This window comes from Malania oleifera, chromosome 5, assembly GCF_029873635.1.
Source record: "Malania oleifera isolate guangnan ecotype guangnan chromosome 5, ASM2987363v1, whole genome shotgun sequence".
NCBI classification, from domain to species: domain Eukaryota; kingdom Viridiplantae; phylum Streptophyta; class Magnoliopsida; order Santalales; family Ximeniaceae; genus Malania; species Malania oleifera.
Genome location: NC_080421.1, coordinates 63,288,561 through 63,305,871, shown reverse-complemented (window position 1 = coordinate 63,305,871; position 17,311 = coordinate 63,288,561). Strand labels below are relative to the sequence as shown.

Here is a 17,311-nt window from a genome sequence, read left to right as displayed (position 1 = left end):
CTTTTTGCTTTTGTGATTAATGAACTCTCTAGGAATATCCAAAACGAGATCCCTTGATGTGTATTGTTTGCAAATGATATTGTTTTGATTGATGAAAGTAGGAGGGGAGTGGAATCTAAGTTAGAACTTTAGAGAACCGCTTTTGAGTCTAAAGGTTTTAGAATAAGTAGGAATAAGACAAAATATATAAAATGTAATTTTAGTAACGTAAGGAGCATTGGAGAGAAGATTAAAATTACTAACCAAGAAAATCATTTAAAATTTTTAAAAAAATTTCTATAAGACAAGTAGACGAATATAAGGTCAGCTATTCTTTCTGGATCAAAATGTTGGACAACTAAAAAACATGTACAAAAAGTAAATGTTGTCGAAATGCAAATGTTAAAGTGGATGGGTGGTATAACATTAAAAAATAAATTAAGGAACAAACATATACACAATAAACTAGGCATAACACTGGTAGAAGACAAGATAAAGGAGCCGGCTTAGATGGTTTGAACATTTGAAATGTAGGCCTAGTAGCGCACCTACGAGGAAGAGTTAGATAATCATTGTTTATGAGATTAAAAGGACTAGGAGTAGGCCTAAAATAACTTGGCATGAGGTAATTAAGATGGATTTAATAGCTCTTAAGTTAGAGTAAGAAAACGCTCTTGATCAAGCGAATTGACAGAAAATGATTCATGTAGCCAAGCTCACCTAGTGGGACTTAAGGCTTGTGGTTGTTGTTGTTGTTATTAATGTTGGTCAATAGAGGCCTAGATCTAAGATGCATAATGGGAGGTAGCCCATCTCTCACCCTATACAGCTTCCCACCCCTCCCAAGATTTGAACATCACGAAAGTCCCATACTTTAAGATGTCTCCTAGGAGACACTAACACAGCCTTCTATTTCGTAACATGATGGAATTGGGGAAAAAAATGAAAAAGAGAATAGACAATAGGATTTACAGTTCTGATTAATTCTCCAAGAAATAATCTCCGAGTCAGTTTTTGTTTTCTTATTTTAAAGAGTCCTAAAAATTCAAGTAATTTTCATGTCAATCAAGCAGATCATTCTCAAATTGCATCATTGCATTCATCTCATTTTCCTTTCGGGCCAAATGAAAGATTTGAAAAAAGAGAAAGGCAATTTGAAGAATGAAGGACAATATCTCACTCTCTAATGGGAACCACTACACATTTATCCTCCCAAAGGGATGATCTCATGGTGTTTCAACATTCTAATTGTGCTCAGAAGTCGCTGGAACTAAATTGCCTAAATATTTTTAGTGATAGCATCTTCAAACCAAAACTCTACATCAAGGTTCAAGTCTAGATCAACAACTTCACATCACTTCAATCATTCCTTACTTCAAGGAAAAAGAACTGGAAACCCAGTAACAGAATGTTCCAAGAATGAATAATCATCTGACTCATTCTTTAAATTCAGCTGAACAGAATCATCCCTATATAATTAGGAAGAAAGTATTCATCTTTTGGATCAAGATGAATTACGCAAAAGATGATGCCCAGAAAGGACTACCAAAAAATAAAAGTGCACCAAGAAATCGACGGCAGCTCCAGCAAAATGTCAGCTGAAGGACCTCGATGCCTTAAAAATACTAGATCCGAGAACTTCTATTGGATAGAATGTATAGAGCAGAGCATTAAGAGTGAAAATAAAATTAGAGCTCCCATTTCTATCAGCGGCCTTAATAACCCGAAAGCTACATCAACCCCAAAAAAGACCCAAAAACATAAATTCTTAAAATTAAACGCAGAAAATGAGTGATCAAGAACATAAATTCCAGGAAATTCAAATTACAAATACAAAACGTCATGCAATCTTACACAACGCATATTTAAAATCGCATTAACCAACAAGAGGGCGCAAATTATTCAAATGAAGAGAAACACCGGGAAAAAAAAGCCCTAATTTGTCGATTTGAGTTTAGGGAGTATCCCAAGGTTTGGGTTCGGGGACCGCAACGACCATACCTTGGAGGTCATGGTTGAGGACGACCTGACAACCGAGTCTGGAATGCTTGTTGAGAACCCTAGACCTGGAATTCCTCTTGAGCACGTACTGCTCGTCGTAGGAGGGAGGAGGGAGCTTTTCGAGCCACTCCTGGGCGATGCTGACCTCGCACTCGGCGGAGCAGGCGTCAATGTCCTCCAGGCGGTGTGAAGCAGGGTCAATGAGGCCGTGGTTGGACAGAGCTCGCAGAAGGGTGTGCCCTGCCAGCCCTAACACCTCCCGCTTTTGCCCATCAGGGTCAATCGCGAACAGCTTCACGATGCGATCGGCGACCTTCTTGGAGCTGGAGGTGGAGGATGGCGATGAAGAAGAAGAGGAACTGGAGAGTATGGACTTGGAGTAGTGATACAGGGGAGGAGATCGGTGGAATCGGGAGGTCAGCCTATGAAGGCCGACCAGCGCCATTTTTGTTACGGGTTAAGGGAGGGAACGAAGGAGAGGGCAAGCTCTAATAGAAGTTTGGGCTTTGATTATCACCGCGAGTTCACTAATTCCCTTATTTTACAATTCACCAACTTTATTAAAAAAAAAAAAACAAAGGTAATCAGTACGGTAGTGCCAGTTTACAAAATGAAATAGGATGAGATAAAATATTTTTAGACAAAAAAATACTAACATTCCTCAAGGTTTGTTTTAAAGTTTTCAAAATTTTAGCAATCTTCCATAATGTTTCAAAAAATTTTCAGATCTTTCTTGAAAAATGTAAAAAAGATACAAATATTCTCTTATATTTTATAAAAAAAGATAAGTTGTTTTAAGAATAGTGTCGCAAAAATAAAAAATCAAGGTAGGTTTGTGATATTTTTAAAATCTCAAGGAAGGTTATCAGATTTTTAAAATTTCAGGGGCCAAACCTCAGGGAAGTTAGCGCCTTTTACCCAATATTTTTTTTTTTTTATATAATTTTTGTTCAATCACTTGAAATATGGTGAGAAGGATTTGATTATGTAAAGATAAAAAATTTAGAGGCGAATTACTTGTTGCCTAGTTGTTCAAGAAGTTATATGGGATCACCTAAGCGAGAATAGGAAGGATAAACAAATTATAATAATTAGGCTTTTTAGTCTTTGAAAGGTTTAGGCTTTTTAGTCTTTGAAAGGTTTTCAAATCTACATTTAATATGTCAATATGTGTGGACTAGGGTCCAGCACCTCGACAAGGAATGACTATTCAAAATGTGGTATGATGGGTTTAATCATGTTAAGGGCAACTAACATTTTATTTGTTTAGGTATGGTTAAATTAACCTATTTATTACTGATCGATTGGTCTCTAACCTAACGTAGGTCCAAGGAACCGATTGTTGTAGCCTTGAAATTTAAGGTAGACTTGAGAGTACAATTATGTGAGGAGAAGGTAAAAGTACCCCTTATACGCTCGTTCTTGCGAATGGTACCAAATGGATCATGTATGATCATCACCAACACATAAATTGTCATTTATTTCACTTTTTCTATATTTTCTTTAAATTATTGTTGCACCTTACGTTCTCACGGTAGTCCAATTTAGAATGTAAAACTTCCCTCACCTTAAGAAAGTTGAGAGAATTATTGTGTCGTCCTATGACATCCATTGTCGAATTATTTGAATTAAGGTTTCTTTGAGTTCAAATTAACTACAACCGTGTAAGAATAAATTCAAAACGAACATAAAATATGTGTAGTAAGTAAAATCATTCTTTCTAAATCAAGGATGACAAAAAACCTTTATATATACGCAAAGACTTTGAAAGAAGCAATAGTTAGAATCGGAAACCTAAAACACTTTCTAAAATGAAGAGGTTATCTAAAGGAAACTAAAAAGAAACTTTCCTAAGTTAGATTATTTTAATTTTTTAAATTAAGAAAACAAATCATGGTGAAAGTTTTATTTAAAAGAAAGTTAATTTTTTAATTTTTCTTTTTCCCCCTTTTTGTGATTTTTGACAGCTATGAAAACCTAACATGTGATAAGGACTACCAAGAGACTCTAAGAAAACCCTAAAAAATATATTTTAGAAATTATAAAAAAACTCCTTACAATTAAAGGATTTTTTAATGGATTTTTAAATTATTAAAAAGTAATTAAAATATAAATGATGATATGACAATGATAATCTACCCTGAAGAAGCAACTCTTAAAAAAAAAAAACCATCTTTTCCAATTGACAAACCTTTTTTTAATGGAAGGAAGAAAGAAAATTAATAAACATAATAGAGTATTGACCTTATAGGTCACACCCAGTTTTGATAATGACAAATACTCTTGGTATTTAACGTTTGTCAAGTTTGTGTGTAGGACCATATTAGGAAGATCAAATTGATGACACATGAAAGTAAAGCGTGAAGACCCTGAAGACTTTAATTTGTATTGTCAAATCAATGATTATAATATGGGTCTGTAATAGTAACTAGGTATATGGTTTGTAATAATCTCTGTATGCCGTGCATGTAGATTTTGTAAGCTCAGAAATGCCATAGATTGACCATAGAGATCGAATGACATTAGGGCACCCTTCGGTCGACCGACGCTAGGTTTTTGGGCGTACTTGAAAAGACCCTAGGTTCCTACACATTGTGCACAAAGTCCCCATAATCACTTACATTATCAAGGGAAAGAATTGAAATAAAATTGGACAAAATAGTGTAAGTATGTAAGAGGTCGGGCGACCAAACCTAAGAAGTTCAAAACTCCTCGGGCACCCGAACTGCTGGAAAGTCAGTAGTTTGACCATGCTTTGGGCAACCAAACCCAAAATGACCATATTGCCCTCGGGCACCTGAACCCTTAGAAGGTTACTTTTTACCAACTCGGGCTGCCAAACCTTCGCGTTCAAATCAAAACCCCGGGCAACCCAAAATGACCATATTGCCCTCGGGCACCTGAACCCTTAGAAGGTTACTTTTTACCAACTCGAGCTGCCAAACCTTCGCGTTCAAATCAAACCCTCGGGCGACCGAACACACGAGTTTGGGCTACCGAACCTACACTCAGGTTGCCGAATCAATTTAAAGGACATTTATAACTGTGTCTGTTCGAGCGACCGAACCATGGTTTAGCCACTTGAACCTCGACGGGTTAAAATTAATTTAACCGCGGTAAATTAGGGTTAAGTTGGGTTAATGGTGTTTTAACTATTTAAAACTTTTTTAATAATTCCCAGCAAGTCCCAAACGGTTATAATTTTACCTTTGCCTATAAATATGGGTTCATTTGTGAGGATTAAAAATATAGATTAGAAAATTCATTAGCCAAAAATCCTTTTTCTTGAAAAATACTCCTTTTGTCCAAATACTCTCAAATTTCTATTCCCTTGATATATTTTAGTACTGTGAAAGTATATTGGTTGTGCTAGTATATATTAGATATTGTTTATACTCCCATTGTTTTTATTGATTGATTGTTATTGTTTTTGGGGAGTCAAGCAAGAGTTTTCCCATAGATTTTTATTTGATAAATCTAGTGTTGGGAAAAACTCATTAGCTTAAGGATCTTTGCATTGTCATTGCAAAGATTCCTATAACTTGATTTTGACATGCAAAATATTTTTCTACAAGCTAAAATATTTTCAAACTACTCTTGTGCTCATTACATTGAAGGAAAATCTTTTGAGTTAAGTTTGAATATTTGAGTAACATCTTTGAAACCCTGATCTGATATTGAGATTTCATTTAGTTTGTTTCACAGATACAACTTGTTTAGAACACACTTGAGCATATTAGCGATCATATCTTGTTGAGTGTGGTTTGCACAAAAATACACATCACTGAGCTTACATTTCCTATATTATTGATGTGTGGTTGATTGATTATATTGCTTGTATTGGGTATATATCTACTTTACATGAAAGCATAATCATTGTACCAGTTGATTGTAATACTATTGTATTTCTAGGTACGTGCCTGAAGAGGGAGACTAGCCCTATGAAATAGTCCCGGATTGACTTAGACCCAGTTAAGAAAGTTAGGTGCGCCATCCTGTTAAGGCGTGTTGGTTGAGGTCAGCCCCTTGAATTGACCTGGTTGTATTAGGTGCCGCTCCACCCGTTAAGTGAGCCATTAGTGGAATCTTCGAGCTTGCGAGCTAGAGGCGAGGACGTAGGCACAGTTGGCTGAATCCCGATAACATATCGTGTGTTTATTTATATTTTCGCACTTTATATTTACCGCACGTGTATGTTATAGTGTGAATGATGTGCATGATTTAAATTTCCGCATATTATCTGCACGTTTGGGTTTATATATATATAAAAAGACCCTAGATAGTGGAATACTGCTATTGGTTTAGCTAAATCTAGGGGATTAATTTTTAAATACCCAATTCACCCCCCCCCCCTCCTTGGGAATACACCAAAGCTAACATAGAGGTTTTGATGAAAACACAAACTACCATGCAAAGAATCAAAAATGGGAGGGGGAAGGGGGGGATAGTTAAAAAAACTAAATAAAAAGTCTCAATAGGTGGGCTACTACATAGGTTATGCAAAGAAGCTATATTAAACAAATGAATGATAGACATATACAAAAGGAAGTTACCTAATAGCATGCTGCATGAGTCTCAATAGGGAAAAAAAGTAGGTCTTTCGGGGGAACCAAGGTGATCCTCCCATTAGACCCTCTCATCCAATAAAAACACACCAAATAATGAAAATACATGGGCCCTACCATATGATACTTACTATTTGATGTGTTTTTATTGGATGAGAGAGTCCGATAGGAGGACCACCTTGGTCCTCATGGAGGACGTAATTTTTTCTCATCAATAGGTGGGCTACTACATAAGTCATGCAAAGAATTTATATTAAACAAATAAAAGAAAGGCATATAAAAAAGGAAATTACCTAATGACATACTGCATGGGCCATGCAAATGAGACGAAGAAAAACAAATAACCCTAACTTACCTTTTTGAGCAGGGAATCACTTGAGAACCCTATCTTCTGTGCCTACCTATTCCGAGCCTCTCCTATTGGAACCTCCATGAAAGTTGATATCCTACATGTTCCTCTCTCTCTCTCTCTCTCTCTCTCTCTCTCTCTCTCTCTCTCTCTCTCTCTCTCTCTCTCAATAATGTTCATTACGTGGCCACTCTAAAAGAAAAATAATGTTGTTTGTGGCTGTCATAGCTTGGTCTCTTCTCATTCTCTTGCTTCTTCTTCTTTTTTTCTTGCTCTCTTATATCTCAACTTTAAACAAACCACATAGCATCAAAGGTTTTTTTTTTAGAATAAAATCACAACATTGTTTAGCCATCCAAAAAAACACACTCATAGAGAATCAATCTAGCAATTACAATTCTGAATTAATATTATCGTGTAAATTCAAGTATGGATAGGCAACAACATAAGGCATGTGTAAAGTGCATGATCTGTCACACTCAGAATACCCTTGGACACCTACAGAACGGTTGTCTTGACTCAGCCTCACTGGTATACCCTCAAAAATCACTCAAGAAAATGGGTTCACTCTCATATGTGAGGAAGAAATGTCATGATCAAACATCCCACATATTTTGAAGAACTAATGCTAAACATGGAGTGAACTAGTCTCATACGAATAGAATCCAACCTATTAATCAGGTGTCGGGTCCTTCACCCTAGTGTCTTCTCACCTACTCGCCACATCCAACCAATACCACCCTAGGTTGACCTATTCATAGACCAAGCATTACAACTGATGCATCAGACAACTGAAGAATCTTCAAACGTGTAAAGTCATCTGTGTTGTGTCCCTAGCTTGACCTTTTTATAGTTGGAGAAGGTACTCTACATTTTTTTTTTCCATTTCTTTTTCTTTTCTGCTCATTCTTTTATGCATTTTTTCTTTTCATGGTTAGTTAGGATAGTTTTCACAACTTTTTATGTATTCATACCACCAATGGAAAATAAAGCTCGAAAAGAAGTTCATGAAATAAGTCTATCTCTAGGGGTGACTTAATTTTCACACCTTGTGTAAGTTACAAGACCTAGGTTTCTATCTCCCCACTAGACATCACCTTTAGGCTAGCAAGTGCAATAACTTAGACTAGTTGGCAAAGAAAAATCCAGAAAAAGAAAGGATCATCAAGTTTCGTAAACTCAGAGTTTGACGTCAACAAATCAAGAAATAAACGACACGCTCAACAGTACCTCACAAGGTGTCATAGTCACCACGATTGTTTTCTCAGTGCTCTCAAGGAACCCTAAGTGTTACAAACCACGTGTAAGTGCATTTTTAGCCTCATGAAGTACCATGTGAATACAAGAGTTTACATAATCATATTAACACAAACGAATCACCAGTCAACCCACATAAAGTGGCATATCAGTACATAGGCTATGTTATGTGAAACTATGCACAAATAACTCACTACTTCATTAGTGAGCATAACAAGGTCATATGATTGATACGCCTATGTATGTAACATATAGGTAATATAAAGGTATGTAAATAGTATAAACAGTGTTAACATGGTAGAAAACATATAATGTTTATTGAAAAAATTTAAAAATTGTCAATTTGTGCTTAAAATGTGCCATGATGTGTTTTCCTACCCCCTACCCCCAACTTAAAACTTCAGTGTCCTCACTGAAATGTGGAAAGAAAGAACCTGAAATGCAAGGGAAAGGAAACAATGCATGGTGTGATGAAATCAAACTATGTACCTGCATCAAATTTATAAAGTCCAAAAGTAGCATGTAATAATAATACACTGAAGCACAAGAGACAGGTAAACAAAAACACCATGTATATTCCATTAATTATCATGGAAGTACAAATATAGAAAATATTATAGGCATAGGTACAACCTTCAAAAACATGGTGTGGTTGTAAGAAAAGAAAATACACAAAAAAGAAAAGAAATAAAAGGTGTGCTTCAGCAGCACAATATAACATCAAAGTGAGCAACAAGATGGATCCTAAACTTCCTTCTACTCTGAATCTGAATAAAAAATGTGGTATGGATATTCTAGAGAATTTTCAGGGCTAGAGGAGTTTGCTACAACAGCAACTATCTTTCAGAGCATTTCCACCATTGCATTCCAGATCACAGGGGCAAGGGTGGTAGGTGGCACAATAGCCGAAAGTGGTGGCATGACCTCAAAAGTTTCCTGTGGAGTCCCTAGTTCTTCCTCAAGCCATTCGCTCTCATAAGCAATGACTAGCCTTGTAGAGACCCGAACTCGTAAAAAAGGAAAATAAATAAGAAAAGGGTAAAAAGGGAATTGTAGCAGGGTTCATCGATGAAGGCAGTATGTTCATCGACAAAGCCCCTTTAGCTCTTCGTTGCCGAAATTCAGAGAGTCTTCGATGAAGAGATACCGAGCGAAACCAAAGAAAATATCCGGATGGGGTTCGTCGACGAAGGTAAAGCTTTGTCCACGAACTGAATGGTTGGTTCATCGATGAAGGTGCCGCTTCGTTGACGAATTTGACTTGGTCAAAGGATCTATAAATATCATTTTTGGTTGCTTATGGGTGAAGAAAACCTAAAAGCTCTCTCTCTCTCTCTAGAATCGGTGAGTTTTTTTTCTCTCTCTACGATCCTTCACCGCTCGTCGTCTGTTTCTATGATCAGAAGTTTATGCTTGGATTAGGGGAAGAAACTCTACAACTATAGCAGATCAAATCTTTGTTTTGAAGATTTTCGAGATTGTCCCTTAAATCGAGGTAAGGATTTGATTTCATTTCTGATTCGGTAGTTATGCAGTAGTCGAGATTATAGTGAAGTAATGTTCTTCGATTTTTAGGTTTTTGGGGATCCTGGGTCGTTGTTTTGGACCGATCCATTTGTATTTCTGTTTTTAGGATTAAGGTAAGGACATTTGTTTACATCAATATTTTTACAAAACTGAATCGCTAGAAAGTTGGCTTATGCCTTTATGCACATTTTGACTGCTTATTTTACTGGGTATAAATGTTATTTCTTATAATTTTATGATTTTATGATTTTGGCAAAAATAGGGGTTTTGGTATATGAACTCCAAATTTTCCAAAACTACTCTAACTGCTTTAAAACTAAAGTAGGAACAGCTTGATACCTATGTTTGCGGTCCCAATGGCATTTTTTGAGTTATACACTGTTTATAGTGGATTTTAACGAATTGAACATGACATATGATATGAAATGGAACATATTGAATTGTATACTAGAAAATGAACTATGAAAACTGAAATTTCATTATGTTATCTAAAATGTGGGAAACAGGTTCACCGAGCTTATTTTGTAAAAGGGTTGAACCAAGAGTGTTTGTGCTAGTTAACACCATTGTCTGACAGAAATAATGAATACATGAAAGAATGCATGATTGTGATTGTGAAAGTACTAGAACTGCACAGGTTGTTATGTTTTATTGTAAATTATATATATGATTGATTGGGACCACAACTTGTTACTAAAGGAGTTGAAAGACACTCTGAAGGAGTTGAAAGATACTCTAAGTTATCCAAGGCTTTAAATAGCTAGAGGCGTGGTTCCGTTGCTGACTAAGGTACAGTGTAACCACACATGTGAATCAGTGTGGGTATCGAAATAGTCGGCTTGCAGGAGTGTATAGGGCCACTGGTGAAATAATAGACTAGGTGGGGCAGTTGGACTATAACTGTGATGCTTATCAGTGCCTACAAGAATAGGGCTCTGTCAAAGTTATCAGTGCACAACCCGTGCCACAGGGTAATTAGACATATTTTTGAAAGTTCCAAAGCTGGTCATTGTCCTAAATTTTTATATACATGATATAAAAACTAAAATGGGCAAAGTCACTGGGTTGAGTACCTTGTGGAGGGAATCGTACAGTGTATGAGTCTGTACCCTACCCTAGCCTCGGGGACTCTTGCTTATAGTGATGCCGTATTATGTTATATATCTCTGATAGTATTGTACTGTGTATGTAATACTGTGCAACTGTTTTTAACTGGAATAAACTCATATAGTCATGTGCTAATGTATTATCTTCCACCTTACTAAGAAATGTCTCACCCCAATCTTATAACCTTTGTTTCAGGTCCTATAAGACGTCAGTCCTAGTTCTCCTAAAGGGACTTTGGCGCGTATAGTCTTGTTAGTAGACGTAAGTTTTTGTATCAGTACTGGGTAGTTAGCCTGGTAGAATGCAAGTGAGTGTAATATGTTTATGTTTTAAACATGGATCTTTTGTACTAAGGAATATAGATAGAACTATGGTATATGTCTAATAGAACCCTGAATGGAAATTTTTATGTTTTTCGTTGTGCATGAATATAGATATGTATGAGATACACCCATTTTTCCCTATTTAGGGCAGGTTGTTTATAAATGATTATTAGATACAGGCATAATAGAGTATGTGTAGTAGCACTCTGGGTTCGTAAAAAGGACCAGGGCGTTACAGTATGGTATTAGAGCTCTTAACCAGTCGGAAGTGTGGTGCGATTCATACTGCTGGTTAGGGATATACTCAGAGCTTAGGTAACTCAGTTTTGTAGTTTACACTATACCAGAGTTTAGGATGTGAATAAGATTAGTGAGTGCTGCTTTGTATACCTAGAGATAGAAATCCATTGTCAGACTTATGTGCTTTTCTAGATCATTCGAAAGGTTCAAAAAATCATGGCAATTTATTAGCAGTTTTGTTTCTAAGTGGAAGGGCAGAACTTGAGTCAGAATAAGCATGTGAGTCATTAGGGTATGTCAGTACTAGGAATGTTATTATGGGAAGTAAGTTTGTAGTATTGCAGTGTTATTTGGTTAAGCTTCTAATTGGTTTGCTTAATTATTTTTAAGGATGGAATTTAGGGATAATACTGCCAATGTTGGAGGCAGTAGTGGTGAGGGAGTTGGCCCTGAGGCTGGCAGTGATTCCACGAATGTTTTGCGGGACTTTGCTTAGAAGTTGATGGTTGAGGTGGTTCAAACGAATAGGGGGCAAGATCGTCGTGCGACTGAGTTAGGTTGTTTTATCGATCATTTTACGCGATTGAAGCCTCTTGTTTTTATGGTAAGTGCAGAACCGATTCGAGCTGATAATTGGATTGGGGAGATTGAGAAGATTTTGGACGTCTGGAACTGCACTGAGAAACCAAAAGTAGCCTTTGCAACGTTCAAGTTGTTGGGCGAAGCGGAGAGATGGTAGAAATATATAAAGATGCTTGAAGAGCATCGACCCATCCCTGTAATAGTGATGTGGGCTAGGTTCAAGGGATTATTCTTTGAACAGTATTTTCCAACCACGGTCAGAAATGCCAAGATGGAGGAATTTATCAGTCTGGAGTAGGGGCAGCTAATAGTTCAGCAGTACGCTACAAGTTTTCATGAGCTATCCCGTTTTGCTCCATTCATGGTTCCAGACGAGGTAATGAAGGCCTAGAAATTTCATAGGAGCCCAAGGAAGGAGATTCACAAGCAAACTGCAATTTAGTAGATGTAGGACGTTGTTAATCTGGTTGACAAAGCCACCCTAGTTGAGGAGAGTCTACAGAAGGATGTTAGGGGTCAGATCTTGAAGAAGAGACCTATGCCTTCCAGTTCTTATGGAGGGGCAAGGCAGTGCAACTGAAAGAAGAAGAACCATAGTGGTGCTTCTCAGTGTACCACGTCTACTTTTGTTTATTCTACCTGTGGGAAACTTCACGCAAGGCAGTGTTGGAGGTCTATGGGGGCTTGTTTATGGTGTGGCAAGATGGGACATCGGGTAAGGGATTGTAATCTGCTGAGATACGGTGGAGCTCCACAGCAACCTTTCAAAAGTGGTGCGCAGGCACCACAAGATGGACAACAGGGGGGTACTAGCTAGGCTAGGGTGTACTTTTTGAGTCCAGGTGATGCAAAAAACACTGGAAATGTGGTAATAGATAATATTTACATGCTTTCCAATAAAACTGTTATATTATTTAACTCGGGAGCAACGTATTCCTTTATCTCCTGGGGATTTGTTAAATTGTGTGGATTAGAGATGCAATAGTTGGGTTATGAACTGGTAGTGGCTACGCCATTGGGATCGGCAATTGTATGTAGCAAAGTAGTTCGTGACTTTCCAGTAGTGATTCAGGGAAGGGTATTACTAGTTAGCCTTATAGTATTTGACATGTATGGCTTCGATATCATCCTAGGGATGGACTGGTTGTTTTCTAGTTATGCTAGTATCGACTGCCATAGGAAAGAAGTGATGTTTAGACCTATGGAGGAGCAGGAATTCAAGTTTATAGGGTCGTGTGTGCGTTTTGCACCACAGATCCTTTCAGCTTTGCAAGCTGGTAGATTGCTCCAGGAGGGATGCCAAGGGTATCTGGCGTTTATGAAAGACACGATGGTAGAGGAATGTAAACTGGAGACGATTCCTATAGTGTGCGAGTTCCCTAACATTTTTCCAAAGGACTTGCCAGGATTACCTTCAGACCGTGAAGTAGAATTCAGTATAGAGTTAGCTCCAAGTACGACACCAATATCAAAAGCTCTATATCGTATAGCTCCATTTGAACTGAGAGAGTTGAAAGAACAACTTCAAGAGCTGCTAGATAAGGGGTACATTTGACCGAGTGTTTCTTTTTAGGGAGCACCTGTGCTATTTTTGAAGAAGAAGGACGGGTCGATGAGCATGTGCATCGATTACATAGAACTTAACAAGGTAACGATAAAGAACAAATACCCGTTACCCAAGATCGATGATTTGTTTGACCAACTACAGGGCATGCAAATTTTCTCTAAGATCGATCTATGATTTGGATATCACTAGTTGAAGGTGAAAACAGAGGATGTTCTAAAAATAGCTTTCCGAACTCTGTACGGCCATTACAAATTAATGGTTATGCTATTCGACTTGACTAACGCACCTGCAACATTTATAGATTTGATGAAACATGAATACTTAGTCCAGTTCATTGTGGTATTTATTGATGACATCCTAGTGTATTTTAGGAGTGCTATAGAACATGAAGTTCATCTGAGACTGGTATTGCAAGTTCTCAGGGATAAGAGGTTATACGCTAAACTGAAGAAGTGCGAGTTCTGACTAGAACAAATTTCGTTTCTAGGGCATGTAGTGTCCAAAGAAGGAGTATCTGTAGATCTGAGTAAGATAGAGGTAGTAGTGGACTAGGTAAGACTGAAGAATGTTCAGGAGATCAGAAGTTTTCTAGGTCTTGCAGTTTACTATAGACGATTTGTAAAAGGGTTCTCTAGTTTAGCAGGTCCTTTTACATGACTCACGAGGAAGAACATGAGGTATGATTGGACTGATGAGTGTGAACTAAGTTTCCAAGAGCTGAAACGGTGACTAGTTACTGCTCTAGTTCTGACCATTCCATTTGGGGATAGTGGATTTGTTATCTACAGTGACACCTCTAAGAAGGGTCTTGGCTGTGTTCTAATGTAGCAGGGTAGAATAGTTTCTTATGCTTCTCGTCAATTCAAAGAGTACGAGAAGAACTACTCAACACATGATATGAAATTGGCAATGATAGTGTTTGCATTGAAAATCTAGAGGCACTACTTGTATGGTGAAAGGTGTGAGTTTTTTACTAATCATAAAAGTCTTAAGTACATTTTCACCCAAAAAGAGCTGAACATAAGACAACGTAGATGAATTGAGTTGATAAAGGACTATGATTGTATTATTAGCTATCACCCAGGAAAAAAAAATGTGGTAGTTGATGCTTTGAGTCGGAAGTCAGTTGATGCGTTAGTCTCTGTAGTGGGAGTTCAACATCAAATCCGTATGGAAGTGGAAAGGTTAGGCTTGGAGGTAGTGGAAGGAAATCATCAGGCTATTCATGCTAGCTTGGTGGTACAAGCGACCTTACAGGAGAGGATCCAAGCAGCGCAAAATGAGGATCCAGAGCTGGTTGAGGTTATGGAAGGAGTTTAGAGTGGGTTAAAACCGGATTTCAGTATCTCCGGTGATAGGATTTTGAGATTCCATAACAGAGTTTGTGTATCGAATGACGCCATAATTAAATGGGTCATTTTGGAGGAGGCACACCATTCTCTCTACACCGTACATCCTAGAAGTACGAAGATGTACCGAAATCTAAGGGAATCTTTCTGGTGGTCCAACATAAAAAGAGAGATTGCTTGTTTCATAGAGTAGTACTTGACATGTTAGCAGGTCAAGGCAGAGCACCAGAGGTCAGCAGGACCACTTCAGTCACTTGACATCCCCAAGTGGAAGTGGGAGCACATCTCGATGGATTTTGTGACGGGATTACCTGTGGCGGTGCATGGGCTAAATGTTATATGGGTTGTAGTTGATCGGCTAACGAAGACTGCACATTTCATTCTAATCAAAGTTAGCTATTTTATGAATTGGATGGCAAAGTTGTATATGTAGGAGATTGTATAACTCCATGGTGTCCCTATTTCTATTGTTTTAGATCGAGATTCATATTTTACGTCTTGTTTCTGGAAGAGTCTACAGGATACCTTGGGATCACAGCTCACATTCAGTACGTCTTTCCACCCGTAGATAGATGGGCAGTCTGAAAGGACTATTCAGACGTTGGAGGATATGTTGTGGGCTTGTGTACTGGATTTTGGTGATAATTGGATACGATATCTACCACTTGTTGAGTTTGCATATAACAACAGTTACCAGGTCAGCATAGAGATGACACCTTACAAGGCATTGTATGGTCGTCGGTGTCGATCTCCATTGTACTTAGATCAAGTAGGTGAGTGGCAGATACTGGGTCCGGAACTACTTCAGCAGGCCTCTGCAAAGGTCGAGTTGATTAGGGAGAGAATTATGGTAGTTCAGAGTCGACAGAAGAGTTATACTGATACTCGCTGACAAGAGCTAGAGTTCGAGGTAGGAAGTATGGTATTCCTGAGGATCGCTTCGATGAAAGGGGTGATGAGGTTCGAGAAGAAGGGGAAACTAATTCCTTGGTATATTGGGCTTTTTGAGACCTTGGAAAGGATAGGTTCGGTTGCTTATCGAGTGGCTTTACCTCTAGCACTATCTAGAGTTCATGACGCATTCCATGTGTCAGTGATGAGGAAGTACGTGTTAGATCCATCACATGTACTGAGTTATGAACCTCTAGAGATCAGTGATGCCTTATCATATGAGGAGGTCCCAGTGCAGATATTAGATCGGAAGGTACAACAACTGCGAACTAAGGAAATACTGCTAGTAAATGTATTATAGTAGAACCATGCTGTGGAACAAGCTTCATAGGTGTTAGAAACTGAGATACATCAAAAGTACCCTATGTTGTTCAGAGACGGTTAAGTTCATCAGGTAAGTGAATGTGTATATGTTAGTGTGTTTAGTAAGTAGATATGATCTTCGGGAGAATTTTGTATATATATATTGTAAGCTTTTGAAGCTTTATGTTGTAACCACGGTATTCCTCCTCCATAAGTGAGGGGAGGTAATAAATTCGGGTCGGAGTTGCTTCATGGGTAGTTGTCGACTCTTTTATAGACCTTTGATGTAAGGTAAAGCGAGTTTAGTATCAATTTGTGAATTTTGAGGATGAAATTCTTATAAGTAAGGGAGATTGTAGAGACCCGAACCCGTAAATAAGGAAAATAAATAAGAAAACCCTTCAGCTCTTCATCGTCGAAATTTAGAGAGTCGTTGATGAAGAGATACCGAGCAAAACCAAAGAAAATATCCGGATGGGGTTCGTCAACGAAGGTAAAGCTTCGTCCATGAACTGTTCGTCGATGAAGGCGCCGCTTCATTGTCAAATTTGACTCGGTCAAAGGCTCTATGAATATCATTTTTGGTTTCTTAAGGGTGAAGAAAACCTAAAAGCTCTCTCTCTCTCTCTCTCTCTAGAACCGGTGAGTTTTCTCTCTTTATCTCTCTATGATTCTTCGCCGTTTGTCATCTGTTTCTACGATCGGAAGTTTATGGGTGGATTAGGGGAAGAAACTCTACAGTTATAGCAAATCAAATCTCCGTTTTGAAGATTTTCGAGATTGTCCTTAAAATCGAGGTAAGGATCTGATTCCATTTCTGATTTGGTAGTTATGTAGTAGTCGAGATTATAGTGGAGTAATGTTCTTCGGTTTTTAAGTTTTGGGGATCCCGGGTAGTTGTTTTGGACCGATCCGTTTGTATTTCTATTTTTGGGATTAAGGTAAGTGGATTTTTTTACATTAGTATTTTTAGAAAACCGAACCGCTAGAAAGTTGGCTTATGCCTTTATGCACATTTTGACTGCTTATCTGCAAAATTTTACCGGGTATAAATGTTGTTTCTTATGATTTTACAATTTTATGGTTTTTGAAAAAAATAGGGGTTTTGGTATATGAACTCCAAATTTTCCAAAACTACTCTAACTGCTTTAAAGTAAAGTAGGAACTGCTTGATACCTATGTTTGCAGTCAAAATGGTATTTTTCGAGTTA

At 37.8% G+C, this 17,311-nt stretch overlaps 1 protein-coding gene across 1 annotated transcript; it reads right to left on the bottom strand.

Moving 5' to 3' along the window:
* Positions 1-1,728: 1,728 nt before the first annotated feature.
* On the bottom strand, positions 1,729-2,510 carry LOC131155068 (uncharacterized). Its single transcript, XM_058107979.1, has one exon. It carries the CDS (start codon positions 2,423-2,425, stop codon positions 1,934-1,936), a length of 492 nt encoding a protein of 163 aa, XP_057963962.1. The 5' UTR covers positions 2,426-2,510; the 3' UTR covers positions 1,729-1,933.
* Between the last annotated feature and the right edge of the window lie 14,801 nt (positions 2,511-17,311).